We start from the raw sequence: 13,872 nt of genomic DNA, 5'->3' as shown, positions 1-13,872 counted from the left end.
AGAAAACGCATTCCTGTAAAATATCTGCTAATGCACGATTGGGACGTGACAAATTATTATTTTTATTTTTTTTTACTTGTGTTTAAGTAATTTAGATTAATTGGGAGAGTCAAATTTGAAATTTTTTAAAAGTAAATAGACTAACTAGCGTTTAATTTCGTCTTTTTTAAACAGGTGAAAGCATCACGCTACTAATATCTTTCCGAAAGCGGCTCTCGGCGTTACAGTCAATGCTGCCGGCTAGTTAGCTAGCTCATCTAAACAAATTCTTCCGACCTTGTGCTTTGAGGAAGTCGCAGTTTGTGTTAGAGTATATCGCGTAAGTTTGCTGCTATTATATAATTATTTAAGTAGCGATAGACGAGGAATGTGGCGTTTGGAGTTGCTTAGATATTTTTTACGATGTCAATGTAATGTTGTCAAAACTGCTCTAAAGTAAGGCTTGATTGGGCCTGCCCCAGTTAGTGTCTATCTTTAATTAGAAATGCATCTTTTTTTTTTTTACCCCGAGAAACCTTAGACGTTTCTTTTTAATACACTTTCTGTTGTTCTGAGGTTTATTCCACAGTCCACGAAGATTTAAAAAGGGATTAAAACGCGTTCCCCAAATTTCTGTGCCGGTATCTAAACACTTATCGTAAATACACCTACGTAAAAAGTCGCGACTTGGGGAAACTGAATACTATTAATGAGGGGCGACGATAGTAGACGGAAAATGCTACAGATAGTATAGTTTCAGAGGCATACGTCTTGTTTAAAGGTCACAAGTCACATTTTACAAAAATCTGATATGGTGATATGATGCATTGACTTGAATAAAAATGTCCTAAAATTGAAAACATAAGCATGGCTGTTCAATAAATGAGCGGCTGTGATCAGTCATTTGTAGTAGCTCCTATACAACCTCACTTGATAACCCTTTAAAGCAACAAACTGCACCTATAATCACTGAATATGAGGTTACAACAAGTAACATGTTACCTCAAATTACTGTTATGTATATAGACTACAGTACAATACAATATTATATACATCACAGATGATGACGGGCATGAATTTACTAGGCTGGGCCTGAGATGGAACAAAACAATTAGCTATTAATCCACCGAGACAGTAACTCCATAATTTGTCATTAGGCAGTGTCGCTATCTCTGTGGAACATCACTTGGCATGCAAGTGATTTTTGACATTGTCTCTATGTTTGTTTAACAGTGCAGAAACTGAGGATATGGAGATTCAGGCTTCTGTAAACCAGCCTCCAAGTAATGGGCCGCCATTATTTAAGAGAAATCCAAAGGTAAGTTTCACACTGTGGTTGTACTGTAGCGCTTTATGTGACCAAACTCAACAAAATTACACCTTAATGTATAATTGCTGCTCCGGAAGGAAACATGAGTTCCTCGTGTTTTCTTATTAATAATAATATTCATTGGCTTTTATGATGCCTGATGAAGAGCCAGGAGATGGCAGTCCTTAGCAGGTGGACTTGTTACCTGCTTCTGTGCATTTAGGTATGCTTTTATGTGCACTCTGGTTAATGAAGTCCATTCAGTGGTCTGGGCCTCACATCTGACCTATGTCTTCACTGTGGTGGTTTAAAGGCTTTTTAATTTATTTTTTGGGGTTTTTTGCGCCATATTTGGACATTTCACTTTCTTGGCTTTACTATCCAAGTGTTTCTTAAATTTTCTGAAGCTCATTTTTGAACTTGGTGCTTAAGGTGAATCAGCTTGGTTCTTTGAACCAATATGTAGTGACAGCCCACTCAGTTTTTAGTCCTGAGTGTGGTCTTGTTTAAAATAGGAGAGGAAATTAGACATCACTTTGCTGTTTTGAATAACTTTGTTCAGTGATTGTAAAGTCAGCAATCTACAGGATACTCAGTCCTGTAGATTAATCAGTTGTTTATTAGGATTTGACATCTGTTTAATGTGCTAAAGCTCCAGTTACTTAACATGTCAATCACGTGTGAGACTAATCAGTTGTGATTACTACTCACCAGTGAAACTAACCAGAGAAATACCATCATTAAGGTTGGTGAATTTCACTCTCATCATGTGAAGGGGTCATGCTTGGTTGGTTGCTGTTTTCAGGAATCCCCTGAGAGAGTTTCTTCAAATTTGGCACAGATGTTCACTTGGATTCAAGCATGAAGCGATTAAAAAGTGGAGGTTACTCTGATTTCGCGTCTGCCTCCTTCTTGTGAAAAAGATATTTCTGGAATATGTGACATTTTTGGCCATAATTCTAATCTAAAATCATACTTTAATTGTAACCATTCACGCACCTGTCTAATAAGATAAAACAATGATGGGATGGGATTTTATATCCAAAAGGTAAACTTCATTATGTTATGCAAATACATTTTTGTTAAGTTCCTAGTTTAGTCTTCATTCTGTGTAACAACCCAGTTTCTTTCCTACTGAGTAACAAAGTGTTGCTGTCCTACGTTCTCATTTGATGAGAGTTAGGACAAATTACCAGACGTCATGATTTAAACACGTCTGTGAACGCTGCTGCTGGATGGTCATGGAGATTAAGGAAAAATGTCTCTATGGCTTATGTGGTGTGGCAGACATGGGGGAGTTCAGTCCTCCAAGTGCTATCCTGTCACTAATTCCTGTGTCTCTCTCCTTCTTGTGGGTTTATTCCCCCTGTTGACAGAGAAAGCAGCCGCAGTATTCAGCTGATATAGGTAAGTCCTTTTACACACGGTGCCACTTCCAGTGCTGAGAGCTGAAGCTTGAGACCTTGATTTCCCTGCTTCATGTCATGGGTGGTGCCATGTTCACCACTCAGTCAGACTTGAACCCTCAGAAACAGAGGGACTCCTGTGGTGCCATTCATGCTTTTGGTGTCGGGGCAGTCACTCTAGAAATTATTCTGAAAAACATTTTTCAGTATCTTGCCACAAGTTTCCCGTTTGTAATATAAAATTTCAAACAAGGATTTTCAAAATGTTCTGAACAATTTTAGATTTGTAGACATTGATGCATTGAAGACCGGCATCATCCACTTCACTGTACTAACACCTACACGTGGTCTTAAAACAGCAGGCCATGCAATAACGCAGTCACGCATCTGCAGTGGTTTCTGTGCTCGATAGTTGTATAAACTCTGAATACTGCCTTATACAGTATTCAGTTACCTGTGTTACACTGGCATGAATGACGACGTGTTGTTGCTTCATTGGTGCGCCACAGAAGTGATTCTTCTGTGGCTTGGCACAGTAGAAGCAGTGCGTCAGAGCAGCTTTCGGGTTAAAAGGGAACTGTTGTTCCTTCTTCGAGGCTTCAAAGGCACACGAGGAATTAAGGTGTCAGTGGTTGTTCAGTTAAAATCCATTGGCCATCATTTTAAGGCTTTGTGATTTCTTCTTTGATTAAATGTTTCTTCCTTGACATCTAAGACAGACAAGATCATTAATGTAGTTTGGTGGACATAAATCTTTTTTATTAGTCACATACCACCATAAAACCCTTACACTGCACTGACCACTGTTGTGTTTTCCCAGTGTTCACAAAAGGGACTTCTATCCATACCATGCCCTCTCTCAGCAAACAGTTGAAGGGGATCACAGAGTGTATCATTGGTAAGCAGAAGTTTTTTGTTTTTTTTGCTTAACTTCATCTACATTACCTCCTTCCCTTTCTATATACAGAAACTGATAACTAGCAATCGTCATATGTCTGCAGGTCTTCAATATGTGTGGGAGTACCGCAGCCCGAGTAAGTCTGTCCCACCACACTACCAGTGCAAACTCTGTGCCATGTCCGGCTTGCAGCCTGATATGGTTGAGCATGCGAAAGGCTGGAAACACAGCTACAGATACATGGTTAGTACTGCTGGTTTATTATTCTGCCTCAAGGCACAGTGATGCAGAATTGATATTTTCAACTGATATTTTTCTTGGCTTTTTACACAGAAAAAGGTCCACCCTGACAAGATTACCTGTAAAGAGGAAGACGCCATCAAAGACCCTGTTGTCAGAAAAACAATTAAAGAAGCTGCTGCTGAAGTGGAGAAGACAGAGGGGAGGGGACAAATCAAGGTGAATATCAGACCTATTACTACAGCAATGAAATATGCCTATTGTCTTTAAGATTGAGGTGTTGGCTAGAATGGCCTTGAATGCTTCTTAGAAATGTAGGTCTGTTGAGGGGACAGGTTTGCTTGGGGATTTTTATTATGACAGAAAAGATGACCTGGAAGATGTGTCAAAATCAAACTGCATAGTGGTTATTAGACTATGAGGCAGTGAGGTCACGACTCTACGGTTCAACAGTATAATTAGACCGTTTACATTTTGATCTGATCAACAATTGAATGGAATTATAAAGTTGTTGTAAACTGAGCCAGACATGGGTTTGACCTTTTTTTTGGTTCTTTTTGTGTCTTACAGGTGATTCTTAAGGAGCCTTTTGACGTGCCAGGTTTCAAAGGACTCCGTAAGTTAACATGCTTCGACTTTGGCAAACTTATTCACACGCCACATTCAATTTATTTTTATTTTTTTAATAACTTAAAAGGTAACCGTTCTTTAAGTGAACGATAATATGTTCTTTAATGTGTTTGTCCCATTAGTGACGATTCTGAGATGTGAATGTCACTCTTGTTCCTTTTATTCTCAGGTTCAGCTCTTCCGAAAGTTGGGCCTTCACCACCTGTAGGGATGGGACCAATGGGGCCACCTTTTGGTGAGTCTTCTATGTGCTGTTACATATGATATACTTATGTTGAATTATAGTATGTGTATTGAAACCTAATCAACATGTATGTTACAGGTCCCCGGTTCGCTGACCCAGGGTTTCTAGGGGAGTTTCCTCCTCATGGTGGTTCTTTCTCTGACTATCCAATGGGTGAATACAGACAGCCTGGCTTTGGAGGCTACTCAAACATGCGAGACTTTCCTGACTCTGGTATGGATCCAAGACCTTTCTCAGATGGTATGGGTCATCGCCCACCTGGGGGTGGAAATGGATTTGGTCCAGGTGATGGGAGACATGGCTTTCAAAACAGTGGATTGCTGGAAGAGAATTCAGGCAATATGTTTCCTGACCAGTACCGGAGCAACCAGATGGGGAATAGGCCAATGAATGGGCCAGTTGACAGGCCGATGGACCGGCCGATGGACCGGCCGATGGACCGGCCGATGGACAGACCGATGGACCGGCCCATGGACAGACCGATGGACCGGCCGATGGACCGGCCGATGGACCGGCCCATGGACCGGCCAATGGACAGGCCCATGGACAGGCCAATGGACAGGCCAATGGACAGGCCAGGATTGATGGGAGCAGCGCCAGAAAATAGCAACCTCTCTAATACATTGCTCGCATACCTGGTAGGTCACTCTCAGCAGGTTCCTCCCCAAATCCATAAACGTTTTAATGTTATTTTGGTGGTTGCATTATCTGCATTAAGGCATACAGAAACCTTGTAAAATGTGTTTTAGGATAACTTCCGGATAGAGAATGAGAATGATGCCCAGCTGGTGCTGAAGGTGACACAGAAACTAACAGATGTGTTGATGGAGTACAGACTGAGGAGCGTATCAGCGGTATGGAGTTTGCTTTTAACTAATGTTACTGTTTAAAATATCCTGTTCTCAGAGATTAATCATTCAACCTGATCTGGCACACTAATTGTAGTAACAATTCTAACTGTATTATTACTTGTATTCTTTACGCATTGGATCTTCTTCTGAGCCACTTATAAGCTTTTTGCTTTTAAGCAAAACCCCATTATGTGCATGTTTCGTATTGTTTCCCAGTCAGATAAACTCATTAAAACATGCATTTTGATGCTTCTTCTTTTCCTGTTCAGGGTCCTAGTCTCAACAGTTTGAGCTCCACAGGCTTCTCCTCAACAGCGGCCAGACTGCCAAGCAGTAACGACCGATACCCAAGTAGTCTCTCAGGTACATTAGTCTCCTCTCAAAATTTTCATTTGATTTATTTGACTCAAATGTAGGTCACAAATTGCCATTGTTTTAAATCAAAGGCACCAAATTAAGAACGAAGAGGTCAAAAATGTGTTTATTTGTTGTCCTATCTACTTGTGTGTTTCTGCAGGTTCATCCAGGTACACTGATAGTCTGCCCAGATATTACAAATGATGGGAAACAACACCTGAATCTTCTGATCATCTTGTTCTATATGCACATCCCTTCATGACTATCAAGTTTAAAAAAAAAATTGTGATTATTTTTTGTTCTTACACTTTTAAACATTTATCAGTTGCTACCAAGTAGTTTTCCTTTTTTAATGTTTTTGACTTGTTTATAATATGGATTCATAACTTGGAAAGTTTTACACAAATTTAATTCTTGCATGTTTTGAACAGCTCTAAGTGATATGTGAGTGTATGATTTGTTAGTTCCTCAGACCCAATAAAAGTTACAGAGAAATTTGTATTAGTGCAAAGAAAATATTTACCTTCAGTTAAGGAGCATTTACCAAAGAGTGAAAGTATTTCCTTCTTTAGGTCTGTGGTAAGTAGACAAGATGCTCTTCTAAGGTTTGGAACATATATGTGAAACACTATAAAGTTTCAACAGACTTCTAAGGAACCTTGATACTGCATCACCTGGTTCTGTACTGAGGTTGATTCATCTTCTGCATGCAAGACCTCAGCAGTTGGGATCCAGTTTCCAACAAGATCACAGCTATATCGCTGGGAGTTCTCTCTGGGAAGTTCTCCAGGTTCATAGACCATTAAACAATTTAAAAAATATTATTTATTTTAAACCGAGTAGAATGTACATTGAGTGAAGACATGCCAAATAACAGTTATTTGAAATGGTGTCATTTAACCAGCCAAGCATTGTGGACACAGGTTAGTGAAATAAAACAGAACAGAAGTCAAAAGACAAACTTGATGGAGGATAAACTTTTTCTCAAACATTTTTTGCCAAGATGTCCTCCATCTGCCTCACATTTATAAGGGCAAGAAGTACGTTTGACCCCAAGAATACGTTTCCATGGATCCTCTGAACAAGTACAGCGAGCGTTTCTGATTTAAACTGAACCACTGCTTCGCCGGTACTACTGCCATCACTGTCAAGCAGTAAGGTTATGTTATTTATTCCCAGTTTGTATTTGCAGAAACTGCCTTTTATTCGACTTTTCTGCACATCTGTTTCGCACAAACAGGCATGTCTAAGGTGTAAGGTCAGTGTTCTTGCTTGATAGAACTTCCAAGTGTCTTAACTGGACCTGGTTTCCACTTTTGATTTGGTTTCTTTCTTGGGTCCGTCTTCAAAAAGAGTCGGTGATTCCTATGATAGAATTTAGTCATCTTTTCCCTCATCACTTCCTTTGTGATGGAAGAGACCTTGATGGCATCAGAACCCACATGGCAGCCACTGAGATTCATTGCGTAGTCATAATCCTCAGTGTGGTTAAAAATAAGAAAAGCTGTGTCTGTTCTTTTTCCTTTTTTGTCAAGCAGATGAAGCACATTTTTGTGTGAAATGTTTGGACATCCAAACAATTCTTTGATTTCAGTCTTGGTAATTATTTTGGGAAGATTGCTGACCATGACAATGTACTCCATAGCTGGTGATGAAGTTCTTGAGCCACCGGCAAGTTTGGGCTTTTTTGATGGTTTGGATGGTGAACGGTGGACGGATTGCCTCTTCAGCAGACAAGTAGTAGATTTCTGCTTGTGGTTTTTACTTTCCTTTATAGGACTGTGCTGGGGTTTCTGTCTCTCCCCAACGTCAAAAGTAATTTCACATTCTTGTAGCGCGCTGGTCCACATCTTCTCAGTTGCTCCACGTACCTCCACACAACTGTGGCCTAGTGACTGATTGTTGAAGCGAAGAGCGACAGATGCATCTTGCACGCTTGCAAACTTCACAAGGCAGACAGAATTAGGTCCCCACTTCACGTTTACAATGGCTTCCTGTACGGTCAACCCACTGAAAAACTGACAGATGTCGTCTTTTGTGGCTGAAGTTGGCAGACCAAATAGCCTGACATAGCCTGGGCTTGAATTCAGAGTTTGTTCTGGTGTCCCCACAGCACCAGACACGATCGCCGTGCTGTCAGCAGAGGGCAAATGGACTCTTGGGTCTGCATTCTTGACTTCTCTTTGGGATGACTTGAGGCCTTGAAGGACAGTATATACCCCAAGAAGAAAAGCAGTATTGGAATCAAGAGATTGTGCATTTGAAGCTTGTACATTCACAGTACTGGGATAAACAAGTTGTGCATTTGCAAGTGGTAGATTTGCAGTTCCAAGAGCAAGTGGACACTCGGAAGAAGGGGAAATATCTGGAGGCTGTGCATTTGAAAGGTTTCCATTTGGATGTTGCTGAGGTTTTTTGACCGTAAGCCGTGAGGATTTCTTCTCCTTTAACAACGATCTTAGTTTGTGCTCCATCTCTGGCATGCTGCTTATGTGCAGAGTCACCTTTGAGCCTTTGAGGTAACATCCAGTATACCGCATGGCAAGCTGTGCTTCTCGTTCCGTGTTGAATGCAATGAAGGCCTCTCCAAGACTTCCTCCCACTATGTACACGCCACCATCAGGTATATGAAGACAGCCAAAGAATGCCCGTATGTCTTCGGTGCCAGCCTTCACATCCAGGCCTTGCAATCTAATGATTATGGTCATTTTGTCATACCACACCAGGAGGTTTCTGCAAATCAAGAAAACTGTGGTGAAAAAAGCAACAGCATTTGTATTATGTGAAGGTATGCAATATGCACAAAGCCAGAAAAGAAAAAAAAGAAAAAAAAAACGTGCATCGTGCAGGAACAATTAAAAACAAAGAGAAAAAAGTACAAAAACAGGTGTTCCCGCCTCCGTAAAGTACGCACAGATACTTACCAGACTTTGATCTAAAAGACTTATTATATTAGTGGTTTTCAAAGCGTTGTTATCTTGATGTTATCTTGTCTCAGCACAGTCGTGGTTACATGCTTTTAAGTGTGGTCGCGCTCATTGCTTCCCCTTTGTATCCGCTGTGTTTTTCCCTCCCATCGCGTTCATTGGCTCTGAAATATAATTAAGATGTATTACTGCCACCTGCTGGACTGGAGTGTGGACTACATCCATGCAGCAATCAACACTGGCCTTCTGATTGTGGCAGCAATGTTATCTCCCTGATATTACAATGTACTCTCTTTTTTTGTTAACGGTTTTCAACCATACATTATTACACCCACTGTATGTAAACACTTAGTTTAGTCAGAACAAACTAAAATACAGATTGGTTTTAATAAAAAAAACCTCTTCAGCAGCTAACAAGCATTAGATCAACAAGCCAAGACTGATGACAGTCTTGAGCCTGAAAATGACTACGCCTAAATGATTCAGCATCAACACATTTACACTCCATGTAAAGAGTAGTTTCATGCAGAGAAGAGCTCCCCCATCTACTTATAATTCATTCATTTACTCTAATTATTAACAGTCAAAATAAATAATAAAATTAAATGAACATCTGACTTTATAAGGTAATCTCTATTTCAGTTCAAAACACTAAAATCTTCATAAAATCTTACGTACGCAGTTGTGGGGTTCTTCCTCCCTTGAGATCACTGCAAAAAAACAAAAAATTTACACTGTCACAGGAAGTAGAGGTGAGGATGCATCTGCAGAGCTGATGCTTGCATTTCCTACCAAAAGTCCCCTGTGACTCATGCACTGTGTGGACAATTACTTTAGGTAGTCTCAAACAAAATCCCGATTAATCGTGATCCACCGACACTTTTCGACCCCGTTTCTTCCTCAAAGACGATGGTCCCCCACTATCCTTCCAGTTTTTAATAATGCGTCGGACAGTTCTTAACCCAATTTTAGTAGTTTCTACAATCTCCTTAGATGTTTTTTCTTCTTGATGCATGCCAACGATTTGACGCTTCTCAAACAGACTAACACCTTTTCCACCACCACGGGATGTGTCTTTAGACATGGTTGGTTAAGAAATGAGAAGCTACTCATTGCATCAGCTGGGGTTAAATAACTTGTTGCCAGCTGAAAGATATTCACCCATGCAGTAATTATCAAAAAAAATAAAAAAATTTTGGCCAGGTAGTGTATGTTTTATAAAAATGTCCCTCTTCTCAAAATGATATTTCCATCTAAAATCATCTAAAAGACAGTTGCTTTAGGTGTTTTTTGTTTTTTTGGTACAGAATGAAAAAGTGAAACAAGTGAAACACTTAATTACATGATTTCATTCTAGTGTCTTGAAATAATGGATATTAGTTAGCGCTCCATCCTAGGAAGATACTAAGTCAAAATTTTCACCAAGGCGGTCTTGCATTATAAAGATAGTAGTGTTTGGCTAGAAGTAATGTGCGACTGGTCATTCAGGTATCATCTGTGATTACATAATTATGAAGATAAGTATTTTGAACAAATAAATATTGCAAACCATTGTACTTTACATGGAGTTCAATGCACCTCTAGCGGGCACATTAAGGGGATTCAACCCAGTGATGTCAGCATCACCTTACACTCCCAAATCAGCTCCTCTGTCTAGTAGACCACGGCTGTCCCTAAACTAAATAACAGAGTTTGCTCAAGAAATAAATCAAGAAAATAATATACTGACAAAGAAGCGTTTCCCACCCTAAACACCTTCCTACATCTGAAACTGTAATGTTCTTTTAAATGCCTCAACAGAAATGAAGCTTAAAATCAAAGGCAGCGGAAAGCAGAAGCTAGATTTGGTGTGTCTCTGAGAAAAGTCTGTGAGGAGTCCCCAGCAAACTACACAATACAACCGAACAGTTTTCCTTTTTCAGTAAAAAAGTTACTCATCATAGAAAAATTTAGAAACAACTTTTTTCCTCTTCCTCCTACTCAAACAAACTCACCTGTGACCGTCCAGCTGGAATGCAATCAAAGTCAGATTAGAAACAATGATGAGTCTTTTAAAATAAAACTGGGGCCAGATGACAGTTTCTTCAGTTTCTTCAATGCAAATACAACCCACTAGGGACAAGCCACAGGCAGGCAGGAAATGCTGGGGATTTCCATTCAGTCTGGTTTAATGACATGTGTTTATTTACCTTGGATTGTGGAGGATTGTCTTCTAGTTTGTTTTCTGCACTTGGTTATAATATTAGAATAAGACCACGATCATATATTGATCCCAAGAATAATAAGCCTATAACAAAAGATCATATTAAAACACCTCTTCTTATCAGTGTTAGTACTGCTACAGTCCATATCCTTCCTCTGATCTCTTTTCTCATGTTTTGATCCTGTACCCATAATGTGTTGCTTGCCTATCCTCTTTCTTGCATTTGGTTTACTAATGCTATTAGGAAGTATAGAGAGGATTACTTATTATTTTTGTATGTAAGTGTAACTTGTTGTGGTAACGAACATGTAACTGAATTTGGTTAATAAAATGACAACTCAAGGCTTTGCGTCATTGCATTCCCCACCTGTGTTTCCTTCCTTTTCAGGACTGAGCTGCATTTTCCAAACTGGTTACCAAACTGTCACCACAGACAAATTGTCCATTACTTGTCAGCAATGTCCCACCAACAAGCCTGTATGTATCGCTTATACAATACAACACACATTTTCTCATATCTGTAGTGATGCCTTACATCTTTACAGGCAGTAACAAAAGATGGGTTTGGGTGTTTTCACTGTCCAGGCAGTCGCAGTGATGAAGGGAAGTGCCAATGCCCTTACCAGTATGCATTCAACAAGTGGTCTGCAATGCTGAATTGGCTTGCTTCAGATTTAATGAGACAATGAAATCATGGATAATTATGTATTTTATGTCCATTTCTTTTCCAGTGGAAAGAGATATCAATGGAAACCTTTTGGATGTGACCAGCTGTGAAGCATGCAATGGAGATAACGATGCTTATTCGCACAAACAGACTTAAATACAGCTTCTTCCCCATGGCTGTGAAAATACTGCTGCAGAAAAAAACACAACACCTCTCCTCTCCTTTAGATTTGTCCACAACCAGCCACTTATCAGGCAGCAGCCTTCAACTTCGGAACTGCTTACCCAAAAAGAGTGAGTATCATTTATTTCATTTAGCTCAGAGAAGGTGTACATATTCCGTTGGGGTACCCAACTGTATTATAAGCTCTGTATACATGTGTGAATGTGTGTGTGTGGACAGTGTGATCTTTCAGTGGAAGAGCTGTTTGGTATCCACCCTGAACCTTTGTTCTACGATGTGTTTATGGAGCTTCGTGGAGGAGAGAGTAGAAAACTTCTTCCGCTGCCCACACTAGTCAAAAACCAGCAATACAATGGACGATTAATCAACCAAGGTGGTATTTTGACTTTTAGAGTAATGTGCATGTGTGCATTGTTCTGATATATTTACTTTTTATATAGAGAGCATCAACAACTGGTGCTTGTCTCGACGGATGTTTCTTGTCGACACGCTCAGTGGAAGAGAGAAGACCGTGACTTCCGTGCCTTAAGTCATCTGTGTAGCTGGCAGTGTTGGAATAAGGTATGTGCACACCACCGTGATAAAAATAAAGTAAAAACATCCCTTTTCCTTTTTGTGGCGTGGTAACGCTGGTATTTATGAAATGAGTGTGTTTCATAGGCTCCAGCCAGTTCCACGAACACAGGAAGGACAAGTATTTCCCCCTCTAATGGTTATGACCTACGCAGATGTTCCCTATCAAGGATATCAAGACTCAAACTGTGTCTGTGAGTAGTACCCACATGCACACACGTTTGCCTTTGTAGAATGGCCACTAGGGGCGCTGTTATGGTTTGGGAAGATGCCTGAATGATCCTGTGGTCTGCTGTCATGCGTTAGGAGACACTGAATGTCGTTCTAATGGGGTTCAGACTGCTGAAAGATAAAACCAGTGTTGGATCAGAGTGAGGCTCATGTAATAAACAAATGTCAATAGAAACATGGTGAGGAAACATTGAGGAGATGTTCTTCTATATGATTGATGTCACATGTACAAATGTCTTTGTCTGCTCAGACAGCTCTAGGTGTGATGGCTGTGCTCTACTCCATGCTGAAGACGGTCAGCTGGAAGAAGAGAATTACTTCCTCCCCCTCACTGATGTGGAGGTACAGTGTCTTCATCATTTAGGCCAATTTTAAATTTTATGCTGGTTTCTCTAACCTGGCACCAAGGGTCCCCTTAATGGCAACTTTACAGCACTCCTGGCATACACCCCTTCATGTAGCCTGATGCTGCGCTACGGTCTGGCAGCCTCACTGTGGCTCTATATTGCATTCCTGCAGGTAAATAACATCCATTCAAAATGATTTCTTTCTTCATTTACCTCCTCCTATTTTCCTTAAGGAAATGAAATGGAAAGTGCAAGCTCATATGAAAGATATGCTTTTGTCCCTACAAACAATGTTCTTCAGTGTGTTTTATGAGTGCTTTGTGGAGGACAAAGTCCATCAGTTTGTAGATCTCTGCTCAATCAATAATGTAAATGGCAATGGAAATATAGTGTTCAGCTATTTTTTTCTGTCTGTAATGTTTACTTTACTTAATTGTGTTATGGCTGTATTTCTATGCAGATTTCTGTGCTGCTCTTATATCACCGCTGTTTTGGCTACTATAACCGCGGCCGCTCAGTTCATGGCCACGCAGACTCAAATAATGGAGGAAATGATCAACAATCTGAAGGAGAGAAGGAACATATACACCTGCACCTTATCTTGCAGCTCACATTGCCTTTGTCCTCTTTATTCATTAATTAATTCATTTTTTCAGTTGTCTCTTCCCATCACAGACCTTTCAGGTGGTTCTTACTAACCATCGCAATATGACAGGATACAGGATTCAATCAGCAGGGTCCTAGGATCCATTATAGACCATGTTAGTACAAATAGCCATAGGAAAACTCACACAAGCAAACTGGAACCAGACGTTTCCTGATTGTAA

General features: G+C 40.2%; 2 protein-coding genes across 2 annotated transcripts; one reads left to right on the top strand and one right to left on the bottom strand.

Moving 5' to 3' along the window:
- The first annotated feature begins 142 nt into the window (after positions 1–142).
- Positions 143–6,579, top strand: LOC311497285 (uncharacterized protein). The gene is made up of 12 exons (XM_084557529.1): positions 143–319; positions 1,213–1,297; positions 2,665–2,695; positions 3,515–3,592; positions 3,696–3,835; positions 3,926–4,051; positions 4,403–4,448; positions 4,632–4,697; positions 4,785–5,344; positions 5,456–5,560; positions 5,827–5,920; positions 6,075–6,579. Exons 2-12 carry the CDS (start codon positions 1,229–1,231, stop codon positions 6,116–6,118), a joined length of 1,359 nt encoding a protein of 452 aa, XP_084413655.1. The 5' UTR covers positions 143–319; positions 1,213–1,228; the 3' UTR covers positions 6,119–6,579.
- Positions 6,580–6,597: 18 nt separating this feature from the next.
- rbm12ba (RNA binding motif protein 12Ba) lies at positions 6,598–11,102 on the bottom strand. The gene is made up of 4 exons (XM_084557528.1): positions 10,836–11,102; positions 9,520–9,551; positions 8,839–9,005; positions 6,598–8,647 (listed from the first exon to the last, which is right to left on the bottom strand). Exon 4 carries the CDS (start codon positions 8,620–8,622, stop codon positions 7,174–7,176), a length of 1,449 nt encoding a protein of 482 aa, XP_084413654.1. The 5' UTR covers positions 8,623–8,647; positions 8,839–9,005; positions 9,520–9,551; positions 10,836–11,102; the 3' UTR covers positions 6,598–7,173.
- Positions 11,103–13,872: the final 2,770 nt, after the last annotated feature.

Source organism: Chelon labrosus (genome assembly GCF_963514085.1).
Source record: "Chelon labrosus genome assembly, chromosome: 12".
NCBI lineage: Eukaryota > Metazoa > Chordata > Actinopteri > Mugiliformes > Mugilidae > Chelon > Chelon labrosus.
The sequence above is the reverse complement of the archived record's forward strand: the minus strand, read 5'-3'. Positions and strand labels throughout refer to the sequence as shown.